The sequence below is a fragment of the Elgaria multicarinata genome, chromosome 9, assembly GCF_023053635.1.
Source record: "Elgaria multicarinata webbii isolate HBS135686 ecotype San Diego chromosome 9, rElgMul1.1.pri, whole genome shotgun sequence".
Taxonomy (NCBI): domain Eukaryota; kingdom Metazoa; phylum Chordata; class Lepidosauria; order Squamata; family Anguidae; genus Elgaria; species Elgaria multicarinata.
This window is the reverse complement of record NC_086179.1, coordinates 92,063,262-92,089,491: the sequence shown is the minus strand read 5'-3', so window position 1 is coordinate 92,089,491 and position 26,230 is coordinate 92,063,262. Positions and strand designations below refer to the sequence as shown.

The following is a 26,230-nucleotide window of genomic DNA, read 5'->3' as shown; positions in this document are numbered from 1 at the left end:
TTATGTTTGCAAGCTGCTTTGGGAGCCTTTCTGTCTGAACAGCAGCACAGAAAAATTAATATAAATAAACACACACACTTGCTTTCTTTTGTATGCACACACTTACACACACACACACACATAGATAGATAGATAGATAGATAGATAGATAGACTCTCCCACGTGTTCTGCTGTGTTTTTTAAAAATCTTTTTATTGTTGAGAATAGTAAAAAAAACCAATAAATTTAGAAATACAGTATCCCAGAAATTAAAAGTCATGGTCAGTCTGAGTATCTTGCAGTAGGAGAACTCATAATTTCATTGGTTATTTCATTTTACCATAGAAGTGGACTAGATGTAGTTTGAAAGGTGTTGCAGAGAGTTGCTTAGATGAAAAGCAACTTGAAATATTTCACGTTTTAGAATTGTTGTGGTAAACATACTGTACATGCACCTAGGACTTGTTAAGGTTTCTTGCAGAAGCTTGGAAGCTCTCTTGAAATGATCTAGTTAGCCTTTCAACCTGTTTGTAAAATTTTAAACTGTAATTTTGCGTTTTGAATGTTGTGGGGTTCATTGGGCACCACCCAGCAAAAGTTCCTTTAAGTTTGGGAAGGGAATATATGCCAAGAAAAACCTGTTTTCTTCTGAGCCCATGGCAGAGAATGGGTTGCACATCTTAGATAAATAATATAAAATCATTTAGGGTACAATCCTATACATGTTTATACAGAAAAAGTCTCATAACTCTCAGCATTCCCCAGCCCCGGGGGTGGGGTGGGGGGTAGCAATACAAATATGATATCCCCACCCCACCACCTGAAGTGGTAAACCCCTGATTTCTTCTCAGTCTGCATAATATGCAGAATGGCTATTGGTTTCATTAGAAGCAATAGGACTTATGTCAGTCACACCTATACACCATTCCAATGCTTCCAATGCAATTTTATCCTAGTTTACTTGGGAGCAAATGAAAAACTAGATGTGACATGCAGTCATGTAGCTGTTCCTCCTAGAATTTTTTTTAAAAATCCTTAATGTTTATTGAAAATCAGCCTTGGGAGGCTGTGATCAGAGACAAAAGAGTTGAAGTGAAGGGATGGAGATGAGCTGACCTACCTTTTCTTCTCTGGCCACTCAAAATACCTCTCCTTGCTGTCTTTCTCCAGTGGTGGCCAACATTGTGGACACTTTTTGACATTTTCCTGTTTTGCAACTTTGCATGCTTACAGAAAATCTTCTGTTTCACGAAATTCAAATGTTTATATATCAATTGAAAGACCTGATTCACGTAATACAACAATCCTGCTTCTTTTCCTGGGTGTCCAATCAACGCTTTTCTTTGGTGCCACTGCTCTATTTATGATGTACTTATGTACACTTTTAATTTGAGAAATACTTCAAATATTCACACAATCTCCAGTTGCGCTTCAGTTACGGAACAAACAGCAAAACAGATTTTCCCCAACTTGAAACATGATGCATCGCAACAGCTGCCATGTGATTGGTCCCCAGAACAAGGACTGTGATTGGCCAGTAGGGTTTGCAATTCCAATCCGCTTCTTCACTCAACCACACCTCTTTGTTTTTAGACTAATAACTTTTTTTGTACTGCAGATATTTGCATTCTGCTTTTCTGTATTGAATGCAGCATTAAATTCTCTTTCAATTGATATATAAACATTTGAATGTCGTGAAACAGAACATTTTCTATAAGCATGCAAAGTTGCAAAACATGAAAATTTCAAAAAGTGTCCACAATTTTGGCCACTACTGTATCTAGTTTAACTCTTTGCCCCATGACCTTCCAGGAACAGGACTTCAAGTCACAATTAAAGCCGTCATCTCACATAAGATGAACACATGGGGGTGGGTGATAGAGTCATACCCGCTGCCCTCACTCCTGCCCCTGACCCCCCTGAGTGTTTAGCTGGCCTGGTGAAAGAGCCAGTGTGTTATAAGCTGTGTGCACACAGACTCTGTCTACCCAATTCAGAATCCTGGAAAAGGGATCTTGTTCCCCACTCTAAGCGCAGTCACCTAAAAGGACCTTTACTTTTGCTGGATCGTGCAGAGTGGTTTTAACTTGTGCTCACAATAGAACACTTTGGTGTTGCCCATTAAAAAAAAAAGTTAGTGCTAATCTCACTTTCCAAAGAAAATTAGTAATAATTTGCCCGAGGTGCTTCAGATCTCATAGGCACATTGTCTTTTATGTTATTGCTTTGATTTACAAATACGTCCCCCTCATATCTCTGCTGCAACTAAGCAGTTTGACCAATCTGCATCTCAAATGATAGCAGGGATTAACGGAAATTTTAAAGGGAATGTTCCTAACTTGCAGCTGCAGAAGGATTGGCAATATTTAGAAGGAATTCATTTGTATGCAGATGTCTGAGATGAGTCTTTAAAGCTATCTGTACAAAATATAAAAAGGAAACAAACAAACCTTGTGGGATATTAATGAACCCATTAAAAGAAGACCACAGTTAGTTATCATAAAAATTCTTTCTTTCTGAGACCCAAACAGATAGCAGCTGATGCAGATCTAGCTTGTGAACAAGCTCATTACTGTCTTACTATCAAAGCACAAAGCAGATGGAATGACCTAGCCATGGTAAGCTTCATGTAGCCTTTAAACATGTTTGGCTAAAACAGATTTAAGAGCTTCAGACAATGTTTTACTTTGACAGTATAATTTTTTTTTAAGAAGCACACACACACAAGGGTTTAACTACAATAAACAAATAGCTCATTACCGATCAAAACAAGTGATACATTTTTAAATAATGTATTGCAGTATCTGATTTGAATCTGCCGAGCTCACCCATTAAATATCTAGTAGAAGATCCCCCCCTCCCACTATAGATATGTATGCAAATTGGGGCTTGGTGCTGCTTCTGCAGCAACGGGGCAATGTTTGGAGTTATCTAAGGCAGTATTTCAAAACTTCTGATAGCTGAAATAACCCTGGAGCGTGCACTTCAATCTCTTATACCTCAAAAGGTATAGGAATTAACCACTCTAATTGGAGCCCACATCATGATATTTCTGCCTTACTGTTCTGGACATGTCCCTTGGTTGGAAGAAGGTAAGCCCAGAGCAGTGATTAGGGGTGGGTCAAAAATCCGCTGGGACCTGCGAGCTCACAGGACGTTCCACACTCAGCCCTCTTGAGCCCTGGCAAAAACGCCCGATGGATTCTAGCCCCATAGTTCCCTTGTGAACAATGGGAGTGCCGGTCCTGTTGGGCACAGGGGAAAACGTGCAATTTCCGCAGCCTTGGGGAAATTACAGTAGTCCTCCCCTCTGCGCTGATGGTCTCCCTGCCCCGCTGATGGGGGTCTTAAAGGTCCTAAGGCTTCCCCCCCGCACCCATTGGGACCTGAAAGGGCCCATACACTTGATTCCCCCAGCCATACTATTACGGTGGCTGGCAATATCAGCGCACTTTCCGGAGGCCTGGAAAGCGCACCATCCCATGCCTCTCCCTCCTTCCTCGCCCATTGGGGCCAAAAGGATGGGCGCAGGAGAAGGGAGGGAAATTGGGCCCCGGAAACTGCGCAGTTCCCCCAGGTTGCTAAAGGCATGCCGTGGGAATTGTGCACTTTCCAGAGGCCTCAGATGCATGCAACATCGAGTGCTCGCCGGGCCAGCTCGGCCAGAAGAGGGCCAGCCAGGCAACACTCAGCGAACCCCCAGAGAGCTTGCCATTCACCAGCAGTGACTCATGCAAAGATACACCAGGAAGCTAGAACCAGCGCTAGGTTTGAGGGAACTCGTCCCAAGGTGCCCTCAGGGTCCACACACACCACTCTGGTGTCCTCCAGTAACTTTACCAAGTGGTCTTGAACAAGAGTGCCCTCCCCCCTGCTCCCTTCAGTTTAGGAAGTGTGTGTGTTGTAAAGCATGAGCCAAGGCTGCAGCTAACCACCATTTTCTTTTCCCCAGAACACCTCTGGGTGCTGATGTAGTGGGACCCAAAGGCATTCTGGAGATAGGAAGATGGTGGGCAGCTGCAGCTTTGGCCAGAGCTTCACTTCACAGTGCAATCACCACCTAAACTAGATAAAAGGGTCAGCTGTTGCTAGGCCTGCAGGCAGCCGCTGCTGAGGGGATGGTGGGGGATTCTGCCGAGTCTCTGCTTCGAGGAGTGATTGTGTGATCTAATCTTACCCAGTGTAGAGACTCAGTAGAATTACTTGTACCAGCAATGGATTATTAAAAGGAAGAGAGGCATAGTGGGCAGAATTATCCATGGGTGGGCACTTTGGCTACACAGGTGCCTTTCAATAGTTAATCAATTTATTTCATGGCACACTAGCTAACAGTTTTCTTATGGCATAGTCTTGTGTCCCAAGGCTCAATTTGGAAAGTATTGCATTAAGGCCCAAGTTGAGTCTTATGTATTGTGAACCTGTACAATATATACAGCTTATGATGTTGGATTCTGTTCATCACAACACCTGGTCGGTGCAAACCAGGCCAAGCTTCCTTCTTCCTTCTAATCTAGTAGAAAGTGCCTGGTCCACTGTCCTCTTCAGTCACTGCTCAGGATGGCAGCTTACACATCCCCAGACAAACTGCTTCTTTTTTATTTCCAGTTCCTATCATTGCTGGGGTTCATAGAATAAGTGTTTGGTTTTTTTGGTTTTTACTGCACTCACCTTGCTATTAAAATCTCGTATTTTAGCATTTCCATGAATATGATATTGACGGAAATAGTATAATTCTGAAAAAGGATCTGAAGGATGTCCTGTATCGATGTGGCATCCCCCTGAACCCAAAAGAATTTGAAAAACTCTGGGCAAGGTAAGATTGTTCTAACAGCATCCCTTTCCAACCCTCCTTAGTTTTACCTATGGACTTTAATGCCTGAGGTTAAAAACTGATGTTTCATTTTCCTGAAACTTGCTCACTTTAATGTTTAATTGCTGATTTCAGACAAAAAAAGCCTGTTTGACAAGAGCAATATGAGAGTGAAAATGGCCATGTTTACATAATTATTTTCTTATCTAGGTTCTCAGTCTCACCACTTCTACTTCCCAGAGATTTCCCATGCTTCCTTGTATGTATTTTATTGGTACAGAGGAATTGGCAATGACAGGTCAACAACTGACTCAGAAATTAGTGTCTTTAATCACCTACTGGTGTTATTCAGGCCTGTACAGATCATGGTCCATCACAGAATCATAGAATAGCAGAGTTGGAAGGGGCCTAGAAGGCCATCAAGTCCAACCCCCTGCTCAATGCAGGAATCCACCCTAAAGCATACCTGACAGATGGTAGTCCAGCTGCCTCTTGAATGCCATGTATTGCAACTTGTCAGATGCTTAGCAACTCATATATAAAGATATTCAGGCTTCACAGACTCACTTACGGTGGTATTATAATGTTTTTGCAGTCCCAGGGAGTAAGCAATAGAAAGGAAGTTAACTGAGCCTTTCGTGGGTCAAAATACATGGTTAGTGGGCTACATTCAGCTTTGTGGGTCACCAGGTGTGCAAGATTTGAGCTAGATCGACACTACTGTTTTATAGCGGTAATGAAGTGCACTGCTAACTTTTGGGCCAGAAGACACAATCCATGTGCCGCTTTATAGTGTTATTTCCTGCTCTTTATTCCACCTTATCCAAAATACGGCAACAAATGCCATTGTGTGTCCTACGAGGTTCAAATGCTCAAGAGGGCCGTAGCGTTACCATGATGGGATTATAATGATTTGACACCAGGTGTAGATTTGGCCCTTGTCTATTGCATAATATTCAAAAGGGAGAGGGCCTTTTCGGTGGTGGCCCCCCGACTATGGAATGATCTCCCTGATGAGGCTCGCCTGGCGCCAACACTGTTATCTTTCAGGCGCCAGGTCAAGACTTTTCTCTTCTCCCAGGCATTTAACAGCATTTAACCACGCTAAGTTTGTTTTTAACAGACCCCAGAACTGTTGTGTTTAAATAGCTAATGTTGTTTTTTATGTTTCTGATGGTTTTTAAATTTTGTATACTTTTTTAATGTTTACTGTTTTTAACTTTTGTAAACCGCCCAGAGAGCTTCGGCTATGGGGTGGAATATAAATGTAATAAATAAATAAATGGATTATAGGATAGGGAGTGGTACATGAAGCATCTACAAGCCGATTGCCACAAGAAAAGGAGCTAATAGAAAGAAATAGTTATAACAGCCTTCTAATTCCCTTCTAATTTATAAAAAGCCATGTTTCTAGACCTCATATTTAGGGAAAAGTCTGCTCATTGTAAGCCAGTTTGAACTTTTGGGCAAGGCAGGCCCAAAGTGCTTTTTTTTATATATAAATAAAATTTAGTTTAGAAATCCTCTAGAATATTCCACTTTAAGACAAACAAATTGTCATCAGATGGTGGGCAATATAGCCGCACCTATAAAAGAATTAGATTTTTCTTCTCAAAGAACACTGTTCTGTTGCAAGAAGCAGTTTGCTTCCAATTTGTCCAGGATGTTCCGTTTCCATTAACATACATAGCTGTGCAAGCACATTACGCCGGTGGTAGGTCTGCACAATGTGGCACTTGTGGACCAATACATTCACACTTATTTCCATGTAAGCACATACATATGAGACACTTGTAAATAGCTGCTTACCTAGTCACCTTTGGTGAGAAAGAATTAACTCCAGACAACTAGGTAGAGAAGCTTGGTGATAGTTGGTGTCCTCTCCTCCTTGATTATGTACGTGTGTGTTGCAGGCATGCTAGCCTAGGTGTATGTTAAGTCAATAAATTAATTTCCAAGGCTGCTGCAGTTAAAGTAGAAGTCACAACAGACAGACTTCTCCTATCAGGCTGTGGAACTTTGGCCCACAGTGTCTAGCCTTCCAAACCTTCTTACCTGCCTGACTTTTAGGCCCTGTATGTTTTTGCCTTCGTCCTTCTTTCTCCAATTCTATATTTCTATTACTCCTCGTTTCTTCAGTTCCTGCTTTTCAAACCACAGCATTCCTACAGAAATAGAATCATACAATAGCAGAATTGGAAGGGGCCTACAAGGCCATCGAGTCCAACCCCCTGCTCAATGCAGGAATCCACCCTAAAGCATCCCTGACAGAGGGTTGTCCAGCTGCCTCTTGAAGGCCTCTAGTGTGGGAGAGCCCACAACCTCCCTAGGTAACTGATTCCATTGTCGTACTGCTCTAACAGTCAGGAAGTTTTTCCTGATGTCCAGCTGGAATCTGGGCTTCCTTTAACTTGAGCCTGTTATTCCGTGTCCTGCACTCTGGGAGGATCAAGAAGAGATCCTGGCCCTCCTCTGTGTGACAACCTTTTAACTATTTGAAGAGTGCTGTCATGTCTCCTCATTGAGGGAAAGTGAATAAGAGGGAGGCCTGTACCCATACCAAAGCATAGACCTCTAGGTTGAGATGCAGAGTTTTGAAGACAGATTTTATCTGTGTATTTCTTGCATTCATACCCTGGCTTTGAGACCCAAAAAAGACCAACAAGCATGCTTAGCATCACATTAAAACAACAACAACAACAACGAAAAAACAGTTCTTAAAAAAAGCCAATCAACTTTTAAAATACAATTTCAGACAGCTTTTCTCAACTGTAGGACAGTGTCATGAATACTGTTCACTGGTTATTTACATGAAATCAACAATATCTTAAAAAGTATTCAATCAAGAAACAGAGAAGTGGTGTATAAGGTAGGTAAATGGACGAGATACTGTAAGGTTGTTCCTCGCTTTATGAATATCACAAGCAAAAACCTGACAGGTTTTTTAACAGATAGGCACTTTTAATTATTATTTTTGAATGGTGTTTTTTTTTACTTCTCTCAGCCAAGCTCTGTTCTGTCATAAAGTGTGTCTGAAACATAAGAGTTAAGTAGCAAATAATATATATGAATATATCCAGGCTTCACAGACTCATTGATGAGGTATCAGAATTGTTACAATGCTTCCTCATGAGTTAGAGTCTATGAAATTGATACACACATAATGTTATTTCATTCCTACACTGCTCACTAACCAAAGCTGTCTGGACAGTTCCGAAAAATTAACTTTTCAGAAAGTAACATAATAAAAATGGAATATAAAACCTTTAACATGCAAAAATTTAAAACAATTTAAAACAGCTAAAGCCAATTAACAATAAAATACTAATAAATTAAAATAATCCAAACTATCCCAATTACCAGAACAATCTGAAATTGGAACATTTCTACTTTTCAATAATAGGAATGCAAGGTGTACCTGAAAATGGGTAAGCAACTTCCACACTAGCCAAGAAGCTGGAATTGGCTTCATGTGTAGCCCAAGACAAAATAATAAAGGACAGAACGAGAGACATTTGTATTTCTCTTAGAAACACAGGACACAATATATGCGCCAAAATGGTTAAGGTAGTTCCAGAATACATAAAATACTAAACAGCTCCCTCATTTTTAAAGATAAGAGATCAAAATTGGCACAGTGATAGCTCAAGTAGAGTTTTCAGCATGCCAAGTTTGAATGATCTCAGTTTATCCCTTGATTTTTTAGGATTTTTTAAAATGCATGGGATTTTAGTATGAATGAATGAAGCTTTATTGAATAAGTCTTCCGACCATTTCAAAAATGGATTTTAGTATGAATTGTATGTAAATGCATTTGAAATCAGTGGGATTTACACAACCCTGCAACCCTCTCCAGTTCATGCTCCAAGGCCTCCAGGCAGACTGAGGGGAATGGGGATAGCCTAGGCAACAGGGAATAACCACGAAAGTACATAGGAGAGAGACAAAGGGCTTTGCTAGACCTGCCGGCTTACGCTGGCAGGGAGGCGGGGCCAAGGCGCGCTAATGTTAGCGCGCCTCGCCCAGGCTTCCAGACGGCGGAGCCGCAGGGAGGACGCAAGCCCTGCGGCGTCCGCCATTTTTTTTGTTGTTGTTTAAAGGGGCCGCGGGTGGCCCGAAGACTCCGGGAAGGTAAGTGGCTTTTTTACTTTTTTTAAAAAAACGGGGGGGGCGAAGGATGGGAGGGAGGGTGGCACGGGGGGAAGGCGGGTGCGATCGCGCCGCTGCCCGAGCAAGCAGCCGAGCGGCGCTTGCCCGGGCAATGCCCGGGATGGGGCGGCATTGCCCGGGCAAGTGCCGCTTGGCTGCTTGCTCGGGCGGCGAGCGGCGCGATCGCACCCGTCCTTCCCCCGTGCCACCCACCCTCCCATCCTTCGCCCTCCCCTCTCTTCCCCCCCCCGCCGATGGGCACAGCGCTCCTATGAGCGCTGTGCCAGGTCCGCGGCTTTTCGCGGCTCCTCCGAGTAAGCGAGGAGCCGCGAAAAGCCGCGGAAGTCTCCACACTTCCCCCAGCCCCGGCCTGAGGCCGGAGCTGGGGGAAAAGTGCGCCATAAGCGCATTCATTTATGGAGCGCTAGACCAGGCCTCACTGCGGCCTGCCGCCGGATTCCCCTGTGCGTCATCTGGACGCACAGCAGGGAAACCGGGTTGGAAGGCGCGCTAAGGCCTGGTCTAGCAAGGCCCAAAGTTTTCCCGCAGTGAGTTCGATAACAAGAGAAGCCACTTCCTAGGAAAAAGCAGTGCAAGATCAGGAATGCCCCTTGTCGATCTCTCAGGGATGCTTTAGGGTGGATTCCTGCATTGAGCAGGGGGTTGGACTCAATGGCCTTGTAGGCCCCTTCCAACTCTACTGTTCTATGATTCTATGATTACTAGGGAGGGCGAGGTGTCCAACTACCACCAACCGATGAACTGTAGGGGGAGGTTCAAAAGAGATCTGAGAGTGCATCTCAATGGAACAAAAGCAATATTGAATTAGTATCTTGGAATCTGCATCAGTGTCATAGGCTAGGGTGACCATATGAAAAGGAGGACAGGGCTCCTGTATCTTTAACAGCTGTATTGAAAAGGGAATTTCAGCAGGTGTCCTTTGTATGTATGGAGAACCTGGTGGAATTTCCTCTTCATCACAACAGTAAAAGCTGCAGGTGCCCTGCCCTCTTTTAAATCTGGTCACTCTAGTATAGCTCCTGCAGCTTTAACTGTTGTGATGAAGAGGGAATTTTTATATGTGATTTAAGACACAGGTGTATATGCCTTGGATTCAAAATGTCTTGACTGTATGGTTTATTTCCTAGCAGTGATTCATCACTAAATTATTTTCTACCCCATTGCTTTTCAGTTTCTTTTCTTATTCCTTAAGGATGTCTTGCGACAGCATGTCTGTAGCATTAAGCCATCTGCTACACATGCTCTACTTTAGATAACTTGAAAACAAAATCCAGCTTCCCATGCGATTAAATAAAGTAATTGCAGTCAACATAGAATCATTTTGAAGTGGAAAATAGTGGAAATTATTTATCTATAGGAAATTAGGATATAAACTATAGAATAGAGTAATAGAATATTAAAGTACAAGACTGCATTGTTATTTCTGAAAATTGGAATGCAGCCCACAGAACATTGTTATCTGAGAAGGCATACATTACATTATATATACAGTCTTAGCCAAATATTTAAGTAGTAGACTCTGAATTTTAAATATTCAGAAATTGTAACGGACCTCATTATGTCATATATAAACCCAAAAAGCAGGGTTCTTCTAAATGACCTTTCCTCAGGGAGCTTTTTCCACACTGATTTGTTTTCCAATCAACCCTTGCAGTTTGCAAGACGGATTCTTGGATGTGTTCTGGGCTGCGTTTTTAGTTTATGACAGGCAAGCTGTCAGGTCTAGAATATTTATCGATAGCAACCATTTTTAACCTGCTATTCTTTGTTGATTATAATCAAGGTTGCTTACAGCATTAATAAACCCAACACACACACCCTAAGGCTGTCAAAGATTGTCTTCGATTAGCGATGTCATTAAGAAACCCCTGAATAAGCTTCCAGGAACTCCAGCATTTCCAGGACTTCATTTCTAAACTCACTATACTAGAATGAAGTTACTGTTTGCCTTCCATTGAACAAGTAAAACTTGAAGAGACATCTGAAGGCATAGGCCACAATCCTAAACCCATTTTACGAGGAAGTAAGCTCCATTGAACCCAGTGGGATTTACTTATGAGTAAACATGCTTAGGGGTCATATTGACAATGCTGCTAGTTATATTGTGGAGGTAAAGCCTCTGATACTAATTAGTTGAGCTGATGGCTAAGAATGTTCCGTTGCTCAGAGAAATGAGCCCTGTCTAGGGATAAATGCCAAGTTCTAGAATGAAGTTACTGTTTGCCTTCCATTGAACAAGTAAAACTTGAAGAGACATCTGAAGGCATAGGCCACAATCCTAAACCCATTTTACGAGGAAGTAAGCTCCATTGAACCCAGTGGGATTTACTTATGAGTAAACATGCTTAGGGGTCATATTGACAATGCTGCTAGTTATATTGTGGAGGTAAAGCCTCTGATACTAATTAGTTGAGCTGATGGCTAAGAATGTTCCGTTGCTCAGAGAAATGAGCCCTGTCTAGGGATAAATGCCAAGTTCTACGTCTAGGAAATAGAAACCAAATGCACAGTTACAATATGGGGGATACTTGGCTCAGCAATGCTACAAGCGAGAAGGATCTTGGAATTGTTGTAGATCACAAGCTGAATATGAGCCAACAGAGTTATAGGGCTGCAAGAAAGGCAAATGCTATTTTGGGCTGCATTAATAGAAGTATAACTTTCAAATTGTGTGAGGTAGTGATTCCTCTCTATTGGGCCCTGGTTAGGCCTCAGCTAGAGTATTGCGTCCAGTTCTGGACTCCACAATTCAAGAAGGATGCAGACAAGCTGGAGCGTGTTCAGAGGAGGGCAACCAGGATGATCAGGGGTCTGGAAACAAAGCCCCATGAAGAGAGACTGAAAGAACTGGGCATGTTTAGCCTGGAGAAGAGAAGATTGAGGGGAGACATGATAGCACTCTTCAAATACTTAAAAGGTTGTCCCACAGAGGAGGACCAGGATCTCTTCTTGATCCTCCCAGAGTGCAGGACACGGAATAATGGGGTCAAGTTAATGGAAGCCAGATTCCAGCTGGACATCAGGAAAAACATCCTGACTGTTAGAGCAGTACGACAATGGAATCAGTTACCTAGGGAGGTTGTGGGCTCTCCCACACTAGAGGCATTCAAGAGGCAGCTGGACAACCATCTGTCAGGGTTGCTTTAGGGTGGATTCCTGCATTGAGCAGGGGGTTAGACTTGATGGCCTTGTAGGTCCCTTCCAACTCTACTATTCTATTATTCTATGTGCGATAAAGGAGGCAGCAGAATTGCACTGTTGAACCTGCCCCAACGTCCTGTGTGACATTGACCAGCTGCCCTGGATTTCTGCAACAATGTGCAGAAGTCAAAGTGATGTGGCCACTGCTACGTAGGACATTGGGGCAGGGCTAACAGCGTGGGGCCTGTGCACCCTTCACCACACCCTTCTGCGTGTGGTGAACGTCCGAATAAGACTCTGAACAGTTTTCAGTCTTACTTACGTGAGGGAAAAGAAATCTATCAGGTTGGCTGGCATTAAAACTTCACACGCAGTATGCGGAACACTGTGAAGAAGTCACAGAAGACAGGGAAACTAAGCAATACATAGCGAAGAGGCTGAAGGAAGGGGTTCAGAGCAGTTGGATTGAAAAAGAGGCACCTGAAGGAAGGCTAGGTGGAGAATGAGGGCTAAGGAAAAGTGAAGAGGAGATAGCACACTATAGGAAGAGGACGCCAATCAGAGAGAGGCCTGTGCCACAACACAGGCTCTTTACAACAGACACTCCCTGCTCAAGCTAAGCGCCATCACTTGATGAGCCTGAGGTGAGGGACAAACATCACCTTTCTACAAACTATGTGGAGAAAGGGGTTAAACAGGAATGGTTTCAGGAATGAAATAAGGTGCTGTGAATTATATGTGCTTATGGTGAATTGATGTCAGAACGGGGGTTATATGTATATAACTGCAGATGATAAATGCCAAGGAGACACGTGGGATTTTTATGGTAGTAAAACAAACTGAATAAAATTATATTTCAATGTTCACTAACTTTGTTTCATAATAAAACTTTTCAGACCCTTGTTAAAACCTCTCATCCAATCTTTTCTCTCTTCTCATACATGCTTTCCTTTCTCTCACACCTTCACTCTTGAACTTTCCTTGTTATCAGGATTGTTTAATATACACCCACTGACTAACTGCACACTATACTCAAAAGACAACCCTCTTTGCTCTGATCCTCTAATTCTCCCTCGAACCAAAGTACTTTAAAAACACACACACACCTTATCAGTTCAGTCATTCCCTTATATATATCCTCCTCCCCCCCTCCTAAGATATTCATTCTCCACCCACTCAGGTCAACGTTCTAAACACAACAGACTTACAAATCCTAGACATACATTAGGGAACTGACTTGTGGGGTGTAACACCACAGGGCCCCCTGAGGAAATTCCAGAATGTTCCAGGATAGGGGCTGTATGCTATAATGGGCAAGGAGGTATGAGTGCTGGGGGGCTGGTCAAGAGACAAGTGCCCTATGCGGGCAGTCACCTGCAGCACAAGTAGGGCTAAACATGCTTATAAAGCTGTGATCAGGAACCTACAGTGAGCTTTGGCTATTGGGCTGTATAGAAATTTAATAAGTAAATAAAATAAATTATAAGGATGTTCTAAAAATTTAATCGGAGCTCAGAAATTTAACAAACCTAGTAGGGTGGTGTGTAGTCCATGACTTTCAAATCACTTTGAGACACATAACCCATTATTGGTGAATACTCTGGCCCATAGGTGTGGGTGTAATCAAATGGATTGTGAGTAGATTCAACAAGCTGACATGGGAAGTTAGAAACATATTTAAACATTTCTCTGTATCGGACTAGAGCCCAATTCCAACTCATGTGCTGTATCCAGGGCAGCTGGATAATTTTGAGGGAGCAGAAATGAAAAAAAATCACATCAGAATGGCTTTAAAAATGTGTGCGCAAATTCATGGAGAACAGATCTGTCAATGGCTATAAGTCATGGGCATCACCTCCATGCTCTGTGATGTTCCAGAGACAGCTGGTCAGTGTTGGAAAAAGAATGCTCAGTTAAAAGGATCTTGATTTTATACAGAAAGGCAGTTCTTAAGTTCTTCATGTTCACATAGATTTTTACAGTAAATATCCATTAACAGGAGATTAGGCATCTACCTCAGCTGTTGACAGATCTCTCCTGCAAAATCCAGTTGCATGTGGAACATTTCAGTGGAATACTTATTTCCTGCTGTGGTTCCTTGCAAATTCCTCCATAGAATCAGGCTTAGAATGCTCAAGAGTCAGTAGTATACTATATTGGGCCTCTAAAGCGTAGTATTTCATAAAAGGAAATATGTCTTTCCTGGTATTTTTAAAGGTATGATATTAATGCAAAAGGATACCTTACCCATCAAGAATTCCTGCAAAAAATGGGTGTGGAGAACATACCTCCTGACACTGGCCTCAACAAGCGGATTATGGCTGAGAACTATGTACGCTTTATGGATCATTACAAAAGAGAGGAAAGGAAGCACATTGACATCAATGAAATTATAAGTAAGATCAGGTAAGTAAATTGCTTGATCATTACTATTTTGCTTATAAGATAATTAGCCTTTCTACATGAGGCATTTATTGTGTGCTTGTGATTCCTAACTCATGGTAGTTTTCAGGTGCTTTACACAATGGTGTCATCTTCCAAGGGCACTCCTATTCTTTGCAACCATTATAGTGGGCCTTTCTTTCTAACAAGGAAAATCTGGTATTTCCACGCAGGGCCGGCGCTTCCATAAAGGCCAGTTAGGCGGCTGCCTAGAGTGCCAAGTTCGGCGCCCCCGGAAGTCGCCCTCCCACTCCCAGAGTGCCGTTCGCCCTGCTCCCCAGCGTCCCTGGCTTGGCTTCAGCTGGGCGCCCGCCCAGCAGCCAAAGCCAACCTGGGACACTGGGGGGGGGGAGGGGGCGGGCGGCTCCACGTTCTGACATCCGGTGCGTGCCGGACATCAGAACATGGAGCTGTCTGACCGCCCTCCCCCAGCTTCCCGGCTTGGCTTCAGCTGGGGGCTCCCAGCCAAACCCAAGCCTGGACGCTGCGAGGGGGGAAGGAACAGCTCTACGTTCTGACTTCCAGTGCGTGCCGAACAACAGAACGTGGAGCCGCCTGGCAGAGAGGTGTGACAGCCCGCAGCGCGCCGCTTACCTGCTCGGCGCCGGCGGCTCCTTCGCCTGGCGTGATTGCCTCCTCCTCCTCCCCTCCTTCCCCTCCCCCCGGCCGCCCGCCCTTCCCTCCCTTCTCTCCGCCCGGCCATGTGGCCAGCCTCCCGCTTGCCACTCCAACCCGGAGGACGGAGGCGAAGGGCAGCAGCCCGCCTCGACGCCCCTCAATGAAACTCCGCCGCCGCGTCCGGGCGGCCAGAGGAGTTGGGCGCTGCGTGTAGTGCTCCTGCTGCCCAGCTCGCTCGCCTCGGGCCGGATCGGGGCACCGGCAGCCGCCCGCCTGCCAACGGAAGCCCCGTCCCTGGCCCCGGGGTGAGCGGGCCGCGTGGAGCGTGTGTGTGTGTGGGGGGATACGGTGGGGTGTGTGTGAAAGCAGCTCACCTTGCCTAGGGCGCAAAAAAGCCTGGCACCGGCCCTGTTTCCATGAATGATGGCATGAAAACCTGGCGTATTTGCGCAATTCTGTTTTACCACAGCACCACCTAATGGTTGTGTAATGGAACATATAGAAAGGCAGAGAAAGAAAAATGCCGGAAAAAACATCTGTTAACATCTAAAAGCAGAAACCATGGTAAAGTGATGGGTTAAAAGCCTCATGTAGAAAAGACCAACATTTGTTAGTATGGTTTTGTGTTTATGAAGATGTGACCATTCTCATCAAATGGTGGGCAGAGGATAGATATTTCAAATTCTGCATACCTGGGAATGTTATTATCTGGTTCTCCGCATCCCACCAATGCAACATATACGTCATGATGGGACAAGGGAGAGGGCTTTCTCTGTGGTGGCACCCCGACTGTGGAATGCCCTCCCCTTGGAGGCCCAATTGGCGCCAACATTGATTTAATTTCGACGCTAAGTAAAAAATACGGCTTTTTAACAAAGCCATTGATGGATAAACTCACTGGCACATGGTTTTAACTGTTTTAACTGCATCTATTGGTTTTAAATTATATATTGTTTTAACTTGGATTATAATTTGTTTTTAACTGTGTATATGTATTGTTTTATACTGTATGTTTTTATCTGTACACCGCCCTGAGATCTTAGTGATATAGGGTGGGATATAAATATTATAAATAAATCAATAAATAAATAATACAGAACTGTTCATAAGTAAGAAAAAAAAGACAGGGCCTTACCCAAGGAGCAAACAATTTGCATTTCAGAAGTGGTGGAAAGGAAAGGAGAGGCAATAATGACATTTTCTCTGAGCTCATGATGCTAATTTCCACCACATGGAATTTGTATTTTGTTGGTCGTTTTTCATCCTGTGGCCATTTCTGCTGTGGAACTCACTGCATGAGTTGGTGCCATCACAATGAATTTTCTCACAAAATAATCCACATGAATGGTGGCCACCATTGGGGAAACCCACTGCATGATGGCTTCTAGTCATTCAGTATGTTCTGCTTCACAGTATGGCCACAAAGTGGGGAATGCCACTGCTACTTCCATGCTTTTTTTTCTTTTCTTTTTTGCAAATTAACATTTGGACCTTGTTGAGTCTTCCCCTCCCCCTGGCGAACCAATTAAAATCTTTGTTATATATCCAAGGGAAAGTGGAAAAGATATTTGCCCCAGACTCTTCATCAACATTTATCTATTTTAATGGGAAAGGCAATAACAGAAGGAAACCTCTGTCTATAATGGTACTAGTTTATTCTTTGTTCTCCAGTTACAAAACGCCACCTGGATTACTCAAGCTAAAGCCCTAGCTATTCATAGTGCAGAGCCTAAATGCTTTTATATGCTGCTCTTTCAATATCACCCTAAATGTTTTGTAAAACGTGTTCATTAGCTTACAGTTTAGACACAGTTCAACTGACAAAGGGCTCTGAGAAACTTAATATTCAAGAAGAGGGGAAATCTGGGTGTATAATTTTTTCCTTTTGTTTTAACTCAAGAGGAACAAATACCCCAAATTAGAAACATTTGAACAGTGATTCTCCAGCACTTCAAGGGAAATACAAAACATTTGCAAGTGAAGATTGGGTAGTGGATTTTTTGTTTTGGGGTGGGGTGGGGTGTGTGGGGGGGTGGCAGTTGGCAGCCTGACTTGATCCATAGTTTAAAACATATACTTGGTGCTCAATTTTTCTGCCACGATTGGAATAATTACTGCTTCGCAACCATTTACTCAGTCGAAGAAACAGCCTAATGTCTCCGTTTTCTAAAAATAAGGATAGAAAGAAAGGTTTTGATTGCCCAATTTTTTATTTTTTATTTTTTTGATCTAGAAGGTATACGTGGAACGTAGCAGCAACGATGCAAAGCTATCATTTCAGCTGCTTAGGCGTGTAACATGCATCTGAAAGGGATTCCAGATTGTTGCTGTTGACATTATTCTATTGCAGTTTTATACGGTACTCAGAATCTAAAGTTGCTGTCAAGGATCAAGAACCAAGTAATACCGATGATGCTGTAACATGTGTAACATGTATATAGCACATCTTAAGTGTTTGTAGTGTTTCACACACATTGGGGCTATTCGCACAGCGCAACACGGTCCATGGTGAGGGCTCTGTGTTTTGACATCTCAAGCTGAATATGGTGGAGGCAGAATGTCCATCACTTCTGCCCATACTTGCCCCACTCTGTTAATAAATCACGGCTTCACAACTTGTGACCCACCAAGCTGCTTGCGGCCCATTCAGCCATATATTGTGACAGTTAGCTGATTGAAACCCCGCAGCTTCTGTAGTCTGAAGCAGTCGGCAAAAACAGGAGGTTTCTTGATCTCCCGGTGAGCCAAAATACGTGGCTGGTAGGCTGCGTTGCCCTTGGTGGGTCGCCTGTTGTACAGGCCTTATAGGGATTTTACCAGCCAAGAAATCAGAATCTTTCTGTAACAAGAAAGTTAAACTGGAAATTGACTTTCTTTTAGAGAGAAGTACCATGAATGCTCCCAAGACTTCCACAAGGCCTTTTTGCAACAGGATAAAAACAAAGAAGGCTACATATCGGTGGTCAGCCTACGTAAGATGTTGGAAGACTTGCACTGTTGCCTTGGCTATGAACAGTTTACTGAACTTCTGTACAGGTTATTATGACTGTCACACCTTTAATGCATATTTCCGAGTTTAGAACATTTACTAAGTGTATCTGCAGTCAATGTTCTAGCAGTCTGATCTTTAACATCCTTATCATAACATATGATAAATTGATTTAAATGCATTTCGGTTTGCTTTTCACTGAATGATCAGCTTATTCACTTGGTCATTTTGGATGAGTAGGATCTGAACTTCTCTTTCCTCAAAACTGTTACATAGTGTGACCATATGAAAAGGAGTACAGGGCTCCTGTATCTTTAACAGTTGCATAGAAAAGGGAATTTCAGCAGGTGTCATTTGTATATATGGAGAACCTGGTGAAATTCCCTCTTCATCACAACAGTTAAAGCTGCAGGTGCCCTGCCCTCTTTTAAATCTGGTCACAGTATAGCTGCAATATAGCTCCTGCAGCTTTAACTGTTGTGATGAAGAGGAAATTTCACCAGGTGTGACATGCCTACAAATGACACCTGCTGAAATTCCCTTTTCTATGCAACTGTTAAATACAGGAACCCTGTCCTCCTTTTCATATGGTCACCCTATTACATAGCAGATTCCACCAATGTATTTCAATTTAAGATAGTTTTAGTTTTCAAAGCATCGATAGCCCCAAAGACCTCGCACCCCACACATACACACAAGTGGCATACCTGTAATTTCTGCAAATCCTGACTTGTGCTGTTCATTTGGTATGCCTTTAACAACTGTATTTATTTCATTTTTATTTATATATTTCGTTTCTATACCACCCAAAACCTGAAACATAAAACCACAAGGTACAGCATAATATAAAAGATGGAAGCTTAAAACCCACAATATAGAATTACAACCAGAATAAAACCTAGCAGCAAAACCTATTTTACTAATTTCTTTAAATTAAACAGTTCAAGAAATTAGTAAGATATCTATTTGATTTAATTTTATGGCTGATACATATATCTCCCTTGCAAAAGCTGAGAAGAAGGAGACAGGCCAACAATATCATTACTCTGTATCAATTTTAAACATAATGCTTTTGCTAACTGTGGTTGGTCCATTAAGAAATATGGCTCATTTTATTTTTCATTTTCTGAGACCGCACAGTAATAATAATGTATACTTAAACTACTGTGCAAATATATGAATTTTGTATAGCGAGATAACATCAGGGTTTTTTGTGTAAGCCCAAGGAGTAGGCAATAACTAATCGGAGCAGAAAACACAAGGGACCAGTTAAAGGTAAAAAAACCCTACCTTTCTATGCAAAAGAAATCTTAAAATGCCATTGATTAGACAGTAGGATTCAGTAGCATTACACTCCAAAGAAGACTCCCCCACCCTTTTCTTTAGGAAAAAGTAGAGGGAGAAGAGAAACCTAAACAAAATCTTTTCACTCCACCTATAAATTGAGTGATTAAGCTCCCTTGAATTAAGCCTCTAATAAGAATTTTTGCTGCATGCTTCTTTCCTCAAAGACTTTTTGATGATAAACACTTCCATTCATTGTAATTTTCTGCAGACTAGTCCTTTCCAGATCGGAAAGAGCCTCCCCCCCCCCCCCCGCCTTAAATAATAGAGTAGATTAGCATATGCATTTGGTTTTATTACTAAAATTTTAATATCAACTTGGCAATTTATTCCTCTGCTGAAGTGCGTTGATTATTTCTTTTTCCACTGAGTCTCTAACATCTGAGCCAGCTTGACACAGGCTAATGCATGGATTGGAGTTCTCTGCAGCTGCAAGATGCAAAAGCAAAGCTCTTGAATGGGCTTTTGGGGGGTGGGGTGGGGAGAGAGGGGGGTTAGTAGCAGATATTTGGGTCCGTGCATTATGTTTCTTTTTCCAGCCCCTATCAAGGCTCCTTTTTTTGTTAAAACAGCTTCTTACCCACTTAATTAGTTATTGTCGCCAGTACATATTCTGGCAATGGGTCATTTTGGAAAGAGTCATCACTGAGTGATTTACAGGGAAAACAGACCACAAGAGGTACTTCAGTGTAATCGTTTAATGCCAGAAATAGGACTTGCTGCTTCAGATCTGCGCTATTGGGCTTGGCTGAAATTTAAGAGTCGCTTCCACTTTGAACAATATCCTGTGAGAACTGTGTATGAGGACGAAAGCAGGGTCAACCCTACCATTAGGCAGAGTAAGGCCTCCATAAAGTAAGGCCTTTATGTGCCACGACACAGGCTCTTCACAACGGGCCTGACCGTGGACACTCCCTGCTCAAGCTAAGCGCCACCACTTGATGAGCCTGAGGTGAGGGACAAACGCCACCTTTCTACAAACTATGTGGAGAAAGGGGTTAAACAGGAATGATTTCAGGAATGAAATAAGGTGCTGTGAATTATATGTGCTGATGGTGAATTAATGTCAGAACGGGGGTTATATGTATATAACTGCAGATGATAAATGCCAAGGAGACGTGGGATTTTTGTGGTAGTAAAACAAACTGAATAAAAATTTATTTCAATGTTCACAAACTGTTTCATAATAAAACTTTTCAGAAAGTTGTTAAAACCTCTCATCCAATCCTTTCTCTCTTCTCATACACACATTCCTTTCTCTCACACCTTCACTCTTGAACTTTCTTTATTATCAGGATTGTTTAATCTACACCCACTGACTATCTGTACACTACACTCAAAAGACAACCCTCTTTACCCTGATCCTCTCATTCAAATCAAAGTACTTTAAAAACACACACCCCCTTATCACCTGAGTCATTCCCTTATATATCCTCCTCCCCCCTCCTAAGATATTCAGTCTCCACCCACTCAGGTCAACATTCTAAACACAATAGACTTACAAATCTTAGACATACATTAGGGAACTGACTTGTGGGGTGTAACGCCACAGCACCATTTGGGTTTTCCAGCTCAGGGCTCAGGCACCAACATTTCTGGGCTTAAAGATCCTAAAGTCCTAAAGTAAGAATGTAAAAATGCACTTCTTGGCTTCTGTGACAAGGGTCCAGAGCTAGCAGGGTTTGGCATCCTCAGGTAACCACTATGGGATTAGCATCCCTGAAGGTTGCATAGACATGCCGTTGTGAAGCACCTGTTGCCTGCTCCCCTCCCCCTTACGGCAATGAGGGTCCCCTCTCAAGAGTCTTCCTTGGCACTGAGCCATTATTTCTGGTGGTAACATCTCTTCACTCTCCACCACACATGGGCAGAGGATCATTAGTGGCAGGTCGCTCCTTGTTGCCGGTGCTGATGTTTTACCTGCTGAAGTAAGCAAGTGAGTAAGAACATAAGAACATAATTAGTGTTCTGCTGGATCAGAACAAGGGGCCATGTAGTCCAGCACTCTGTTCACACAGTGGCCAACCAGCCATTGGCCAGCGGTGAACAAGCAGGACATGGTGCAACACCCATGTTCCCAGGCTAAACATGCCCAGTTCTTTCAGTCTCTCTTCACAGGGCTTTGTTTCCAGACCCCTGATCCCCCTCGTTGCCCTCCTCTGAACACGCTCCTGAAAGAGCTTCCTTTTGTGCCCAACTTTTAGTGGCTGTGGCTAAGCAGCATATATACTGAAGGGCAGGAGAAGGAGGGATAACTCTACCTCGTTCTTTCCTGGATCCTTTAATTTTTGCTGGTATATTCTAGTGGTTTTCGTTTTAAACTCAATGGGTTTGGGGATTATTTTCCAACAACATCTTTCAGGACATGCAAGATAGAAATCCAAATAACTGAATAATCAGTTTAAATATATCCAAATGGAAAATTGCTTCTTGCCTCTTGTAGCTGAGCTAAAGCTTTAAAAACAAAAACAAAAAAGAGAACCCTCAGCTGGCTGGCACAAGAATACTCTCATCAATTTTAAACTAGCCGTGTAGCAATCCTAGGACTATACAAAGACCTATAATGGATTGATTAGTAGTGGCAGCTTTAGCAGCAAGACTTTGGAAATGAGAAATACATCTTCAGTCTTTTTCTTTTTTCCTTAGCTTAGGAATTAGCACACAGGACAACAAGATTTCATATTTTGATTTTCTAAGAGCTATTGATGATGGTGGAGCCTTCAAACGATGGAAAAGGAGTACAATGCCACCCGTACCTCCCATTAGCTTTGTGCAACTCAGCATAGAGGAAGCCATGGCAAAAATAAAACAGATAGTTACCGCTTCGTCGGATTTGTTATACAAGGTAGGTATCATGCCATCGTCATAATTTAAGAGCAAATGCCTGTCAATATGACGAGAGGGAGGGTAATTTCATGGCCCTCCATTGGACCCTGAGGGCATAGGCAATGGGAAAGACTGTAAGAGTCATGCACCAGGAATTCCAACAAGAGGGTAGCTCCAGGAGCCTGCATTGCTGTGATCTGCTTTGCCTGAGAAAGCAGCCCTGCCCTCTTCTGTCTCTGAGGATGACTCCTTCTCAAAACCCTCCACAATGTGGAAAGAGCCTCTCAGTGCTACCTAGGGCTGATCTACACCAAGCAGGATATAACACTTTTAAAACAGTATGAAAACTGTATATGTCATGTGTCCTGGGCCTGAACAGTTGCCATAACCATTATAAACCGTTATAAGCAGTAGTGTAGATCCTGCCCTAATCACACTGAAGCCAATGCCTGGAGAATAGGGCATGGCCCCTTTAAGTTGCATTAGCTTTCCAGGGGAAGGGAAGCAGAGCTGGAGACAATTATGGAAACCACAGTTGCTTCCAGACAATTGCGGGAACAACATCCCTGGCTTGTCTCCATGTCTCTGATAATTGGGGTACTTCCAGATTGGGATTTTATTGTGCAATTGCCCTGCTCATTTACAGAATATTACATGGGATCTAGACAATTATTTCTTCTTCCATTTGTAACCCTTTGGTGTTTTCCCAGGGTTTGTTCCATGTTTTTTTTCTTACCACTCTTTCTTGATGGTTAGCACTGGGAGGTGGCAGTCTGCGAGGAGCTGACCAGGGTCTTGATCCCCTGTTCTTGATCAACCCCGTCCTCTTTTCAAGTCCCACAAATACCTCTGTGGAGCCCTGGCTTGAAATAGAATAGGGAAGGACAAAGAGATTGTTGTACCCTGCAATGGGGTTGCTCCTAGTGGAAGCTAAGACACCCAGTTTCAGAGTGGTGGTGACCAGGTACGCTTCAAACAGTGCCCCAAAGAGAAACCCTGTAGTTTTTCTTACAGAAGAGAATGAAAGTGCACTTATAGACACCATTGGGTTTTCCAATGTCTGGGGTAGAACTCTTTTTCCCACTCATTTCTGTCTCTGACTGCAGAGCCTTTAAGAAATGGCCCTATCTGCTAAGGCCAATATTTTCATCTTCTTAGGCCTTAGCCAGACCTACCTCATAGTCCATGACGGAGGAGGGAAGATCTCACGTTGTGATTAACGCGAGATCCCTCCTCCATTTACACGTCAGGCGTGACGACCTCAGGAGGACAGGCGTCGTGCCCGCCATTTTTTTTAAAGAGGAAGGAGCGCACGAATGCTCATGTGCTAAAAGTAAGGGTTTTTTAAATTTTAATTACTTTTCGCACTCCCCCCACCCTACCCCCGATGGTGTGCAGTTCCCGGCGAGGAATTGCGTGGAACCAGGTCAAACCGTGGCAACGGGCCACACATTCTGCTGTCTCGGGCTCAGCCCAGGACAGTGGAAAAAGCAGGCCCAAAAGGGAGGGTGAGATCCCAGAGCAAGGGAGGAATCATCCCTCCCTGATCCCGGGATCCCTTATGCGTCATGCGTTAGTCTTCTTCAGGGTTCTGTTTCTTTGTCATGATTGAGTCAAGAGTGTGATGGAACCCAGAAACTGACTTGTATGTAGATCCACTGATGAAGGCAGATCCAACGCAATGGATTCCCAGGTTGTGTAGGACTTCCAAGGGCAGCACAAACAGCTGTCAGAGAAAGAGCATGCTTCGTACATCTACTGATGTTTGCGTTGAGACAAAAGAAGCAAGCTGATGGGTCAGAACCGTTCCTCTCAATCAGTACAATAAAGGAAGTTCTGTGCCTTGTCATGGTAAGCTCTCAGAAGACCAGTGGAGCCATAGATTCCTCCCACCCACCCCACACAAACTTTTGCTTCCCTAAAGCAGTGATTCTTAAATTGGTCTTCAGCTGTCACTGCGGAGAGAAAATGAAATGTGTCTGTTTTCAAAGAAATGGAACAAAAGAGGTTTCCATCTTGCCCCCCAACTTTTTAAAATTCTATATGAAACCACTAAGTGAGGTCATCTAAGAATTTGGTTGTGGGCGATACCCAATTGCATTTCCCTTTTACATTTGACTCAGGTGAGCTAGCGGAGATGCTAAATCGGTGTCTGAGAGTGGTACTGCGTACAAAAAGGGAGAGAAGTCTCAGGATGCTATTGCATAATAATCTTTTCTATAGCATCCTGAGACCTTCCCTCCCTTCTTGTGTACATTTTGGATGCTCACTCGCCTTGCACCCTAGGAGTGGTACTGGACTAGATAAGGCCCCAAAATACCGAAGCTCAGTCCAGACAAAACAGTGGTACTATTGGCAGATGAGGTAGTATCCATCTTGTATTGGATAGGGTTGCACGGCATTACCTTTGAAGGATCAAGTGTACAGTCTGGGATGAATCAGCCTGTGTCAATTTTGCAAGTATTCAATCATAAATCCTTTCTGGTCAATTTCTTCCATCAGTCCGTGTTTGTTGTTTTCAATAAAATTTACATACAACTTTCCCTAATATGTGCTACTTTCCCTAACCTACATATTTTTGTTTGCAAGTGTGTGTGTGAGAGAGAGACAGACAGACAGACAGAGACAGAGATGCGAATGAGACTAAGGCTGTAGCTAGACCTAAGGTTTATCCTGGGATCATCCAGGGTTCGCCCCTGCCTGAGTGCTGAATGCCCTGTGTGGCACTTAGATGAACAGGTTTGACCCCAGGACAATCCTGGGATAAACCTTAGGTCTAGCTACGGCCTAACACATGCTTGCAAATATTTATCAGAGATCCAGGATTGGCTGCAGTTTCTTGTCAACCTTGATTTGCCATTCCATATTGTTTAGAAAGGGTCGGTTCCACTGCTTGATAGAAATCAGCTTCTGATATCTTCTCTCATCCTGGCTAGGCTCTCAAACCATTGTTAACCGCCCAGGGCTCTCTGGTTGCCTTTGGTTGCTATGGAGGCCTATTGTAAACAGCCTTCCCACCTGACACTCCTGCTAGAGGAGAAGCAGCTCTTGGAACAGTTCAGCTAACAAAATGCTTGAACAAGAATTCACTGGGAAATTCTTGCCACCATTTCATATGTAGAATATTTGAGGCAGCAAAGGAATTGCATTGCCTATACGTTTATCTCTGTCGTTCAGTAATAACCTTGCTAGAGAGAAATCACATTCTCAAATACCAGCTATTTAGAGATAGATTTCTTTCCCCCCACTATTTGCAGGCCTTTTCTGCATTTGACAAGGAGCGTACGGGGGCAATTTCAACCCTGGATTTCCGACAGGTGCTTCACCTCTTCTGTTTTACACTCTCAGAAAAGCAGTTCAACCATCTCCTCAAACTGCAGCGACTTCGTGGCGAGCACTCCATAGACTGGAAATATTTTCTGCAAAAATTCAACTTCTTCTCAGAGGTAAGAATGGCAATAAGACTCCCTCAAATGGAATTGAGGTAGGGGGCTTCTCCTATCCTACAATCTGAAACAGGTTTGCTTGTTTGTTTGTGTTTTTAACGGGGGCAGAGTTTGAGTTGGAAAAGCTAGAAAGCCAAGCAACGTTGGTCCATTGACCCCACACAAGAGCCAAGTTGATGACAATTTTGTTTTTGTTTGTATTTGCTGCGAAATAGGTTAGGCTAGTTCCACCTCACCACATTGGCTCTCCTCAGCACAGGGCTCTTTAAACCCACCCTCACTACTGTGAATAGCATCAGAAGCATCAGCACAGCCCTTCTCATACAGTTCAGCTACTAACTTCCAGGCATAAGGAAACAAGAGGGATCTACTGACATACAAAATGGAGAATAAGGCCATAGCTAGACCTCAGGTTTATCCCTGGATCATCCAGGGGTGAAACCTGTTCATCTAGGTGACACACAG

The 26,230-nt window shown here is 43.2% G+C and overlaps 1 protein-coding gene across 1 annotated transcript in view; it reads left to right on the top strand.

The window, feature by feature from the left end:
• EFCAB6 (EF-hand calcium binding domain 6) overlaps positions 1 to 26,230 on the top strand; it is a 148,405-nt gene that overhangs the window by 88,461 nt on the left and 33,714 nt on the right. The window contains exons 19-24 of the mRNA XM_063134330.1: positions 2,501 to 2,597; positions 4,674 to 4,792; positions 14,318 to 14,506; positions 18,041 to 18,196; positions 22,140 to 22,338; positions 25,577 to 25,765. Of these exons, the coding sequence (XP_062990400.1) occupies positions 2,501 to 2,597; positions 4,674 to 4,792; positions 14,318 to 14,506; positions 18,041 to 18,196; positions 22,140 to 22,338; positions 25,577 to 25,765 (949 nt within the window). The remainder of the gene's footprint in view (positions 1 to 2,500; positions 2,598 to 4,673; positions 4,793 to 14,317; positions 14,507 to 18,040; positions 18,197 to 22,139; positions 22,339 to 25,576; positions 25,766 to 26,230) is intronic.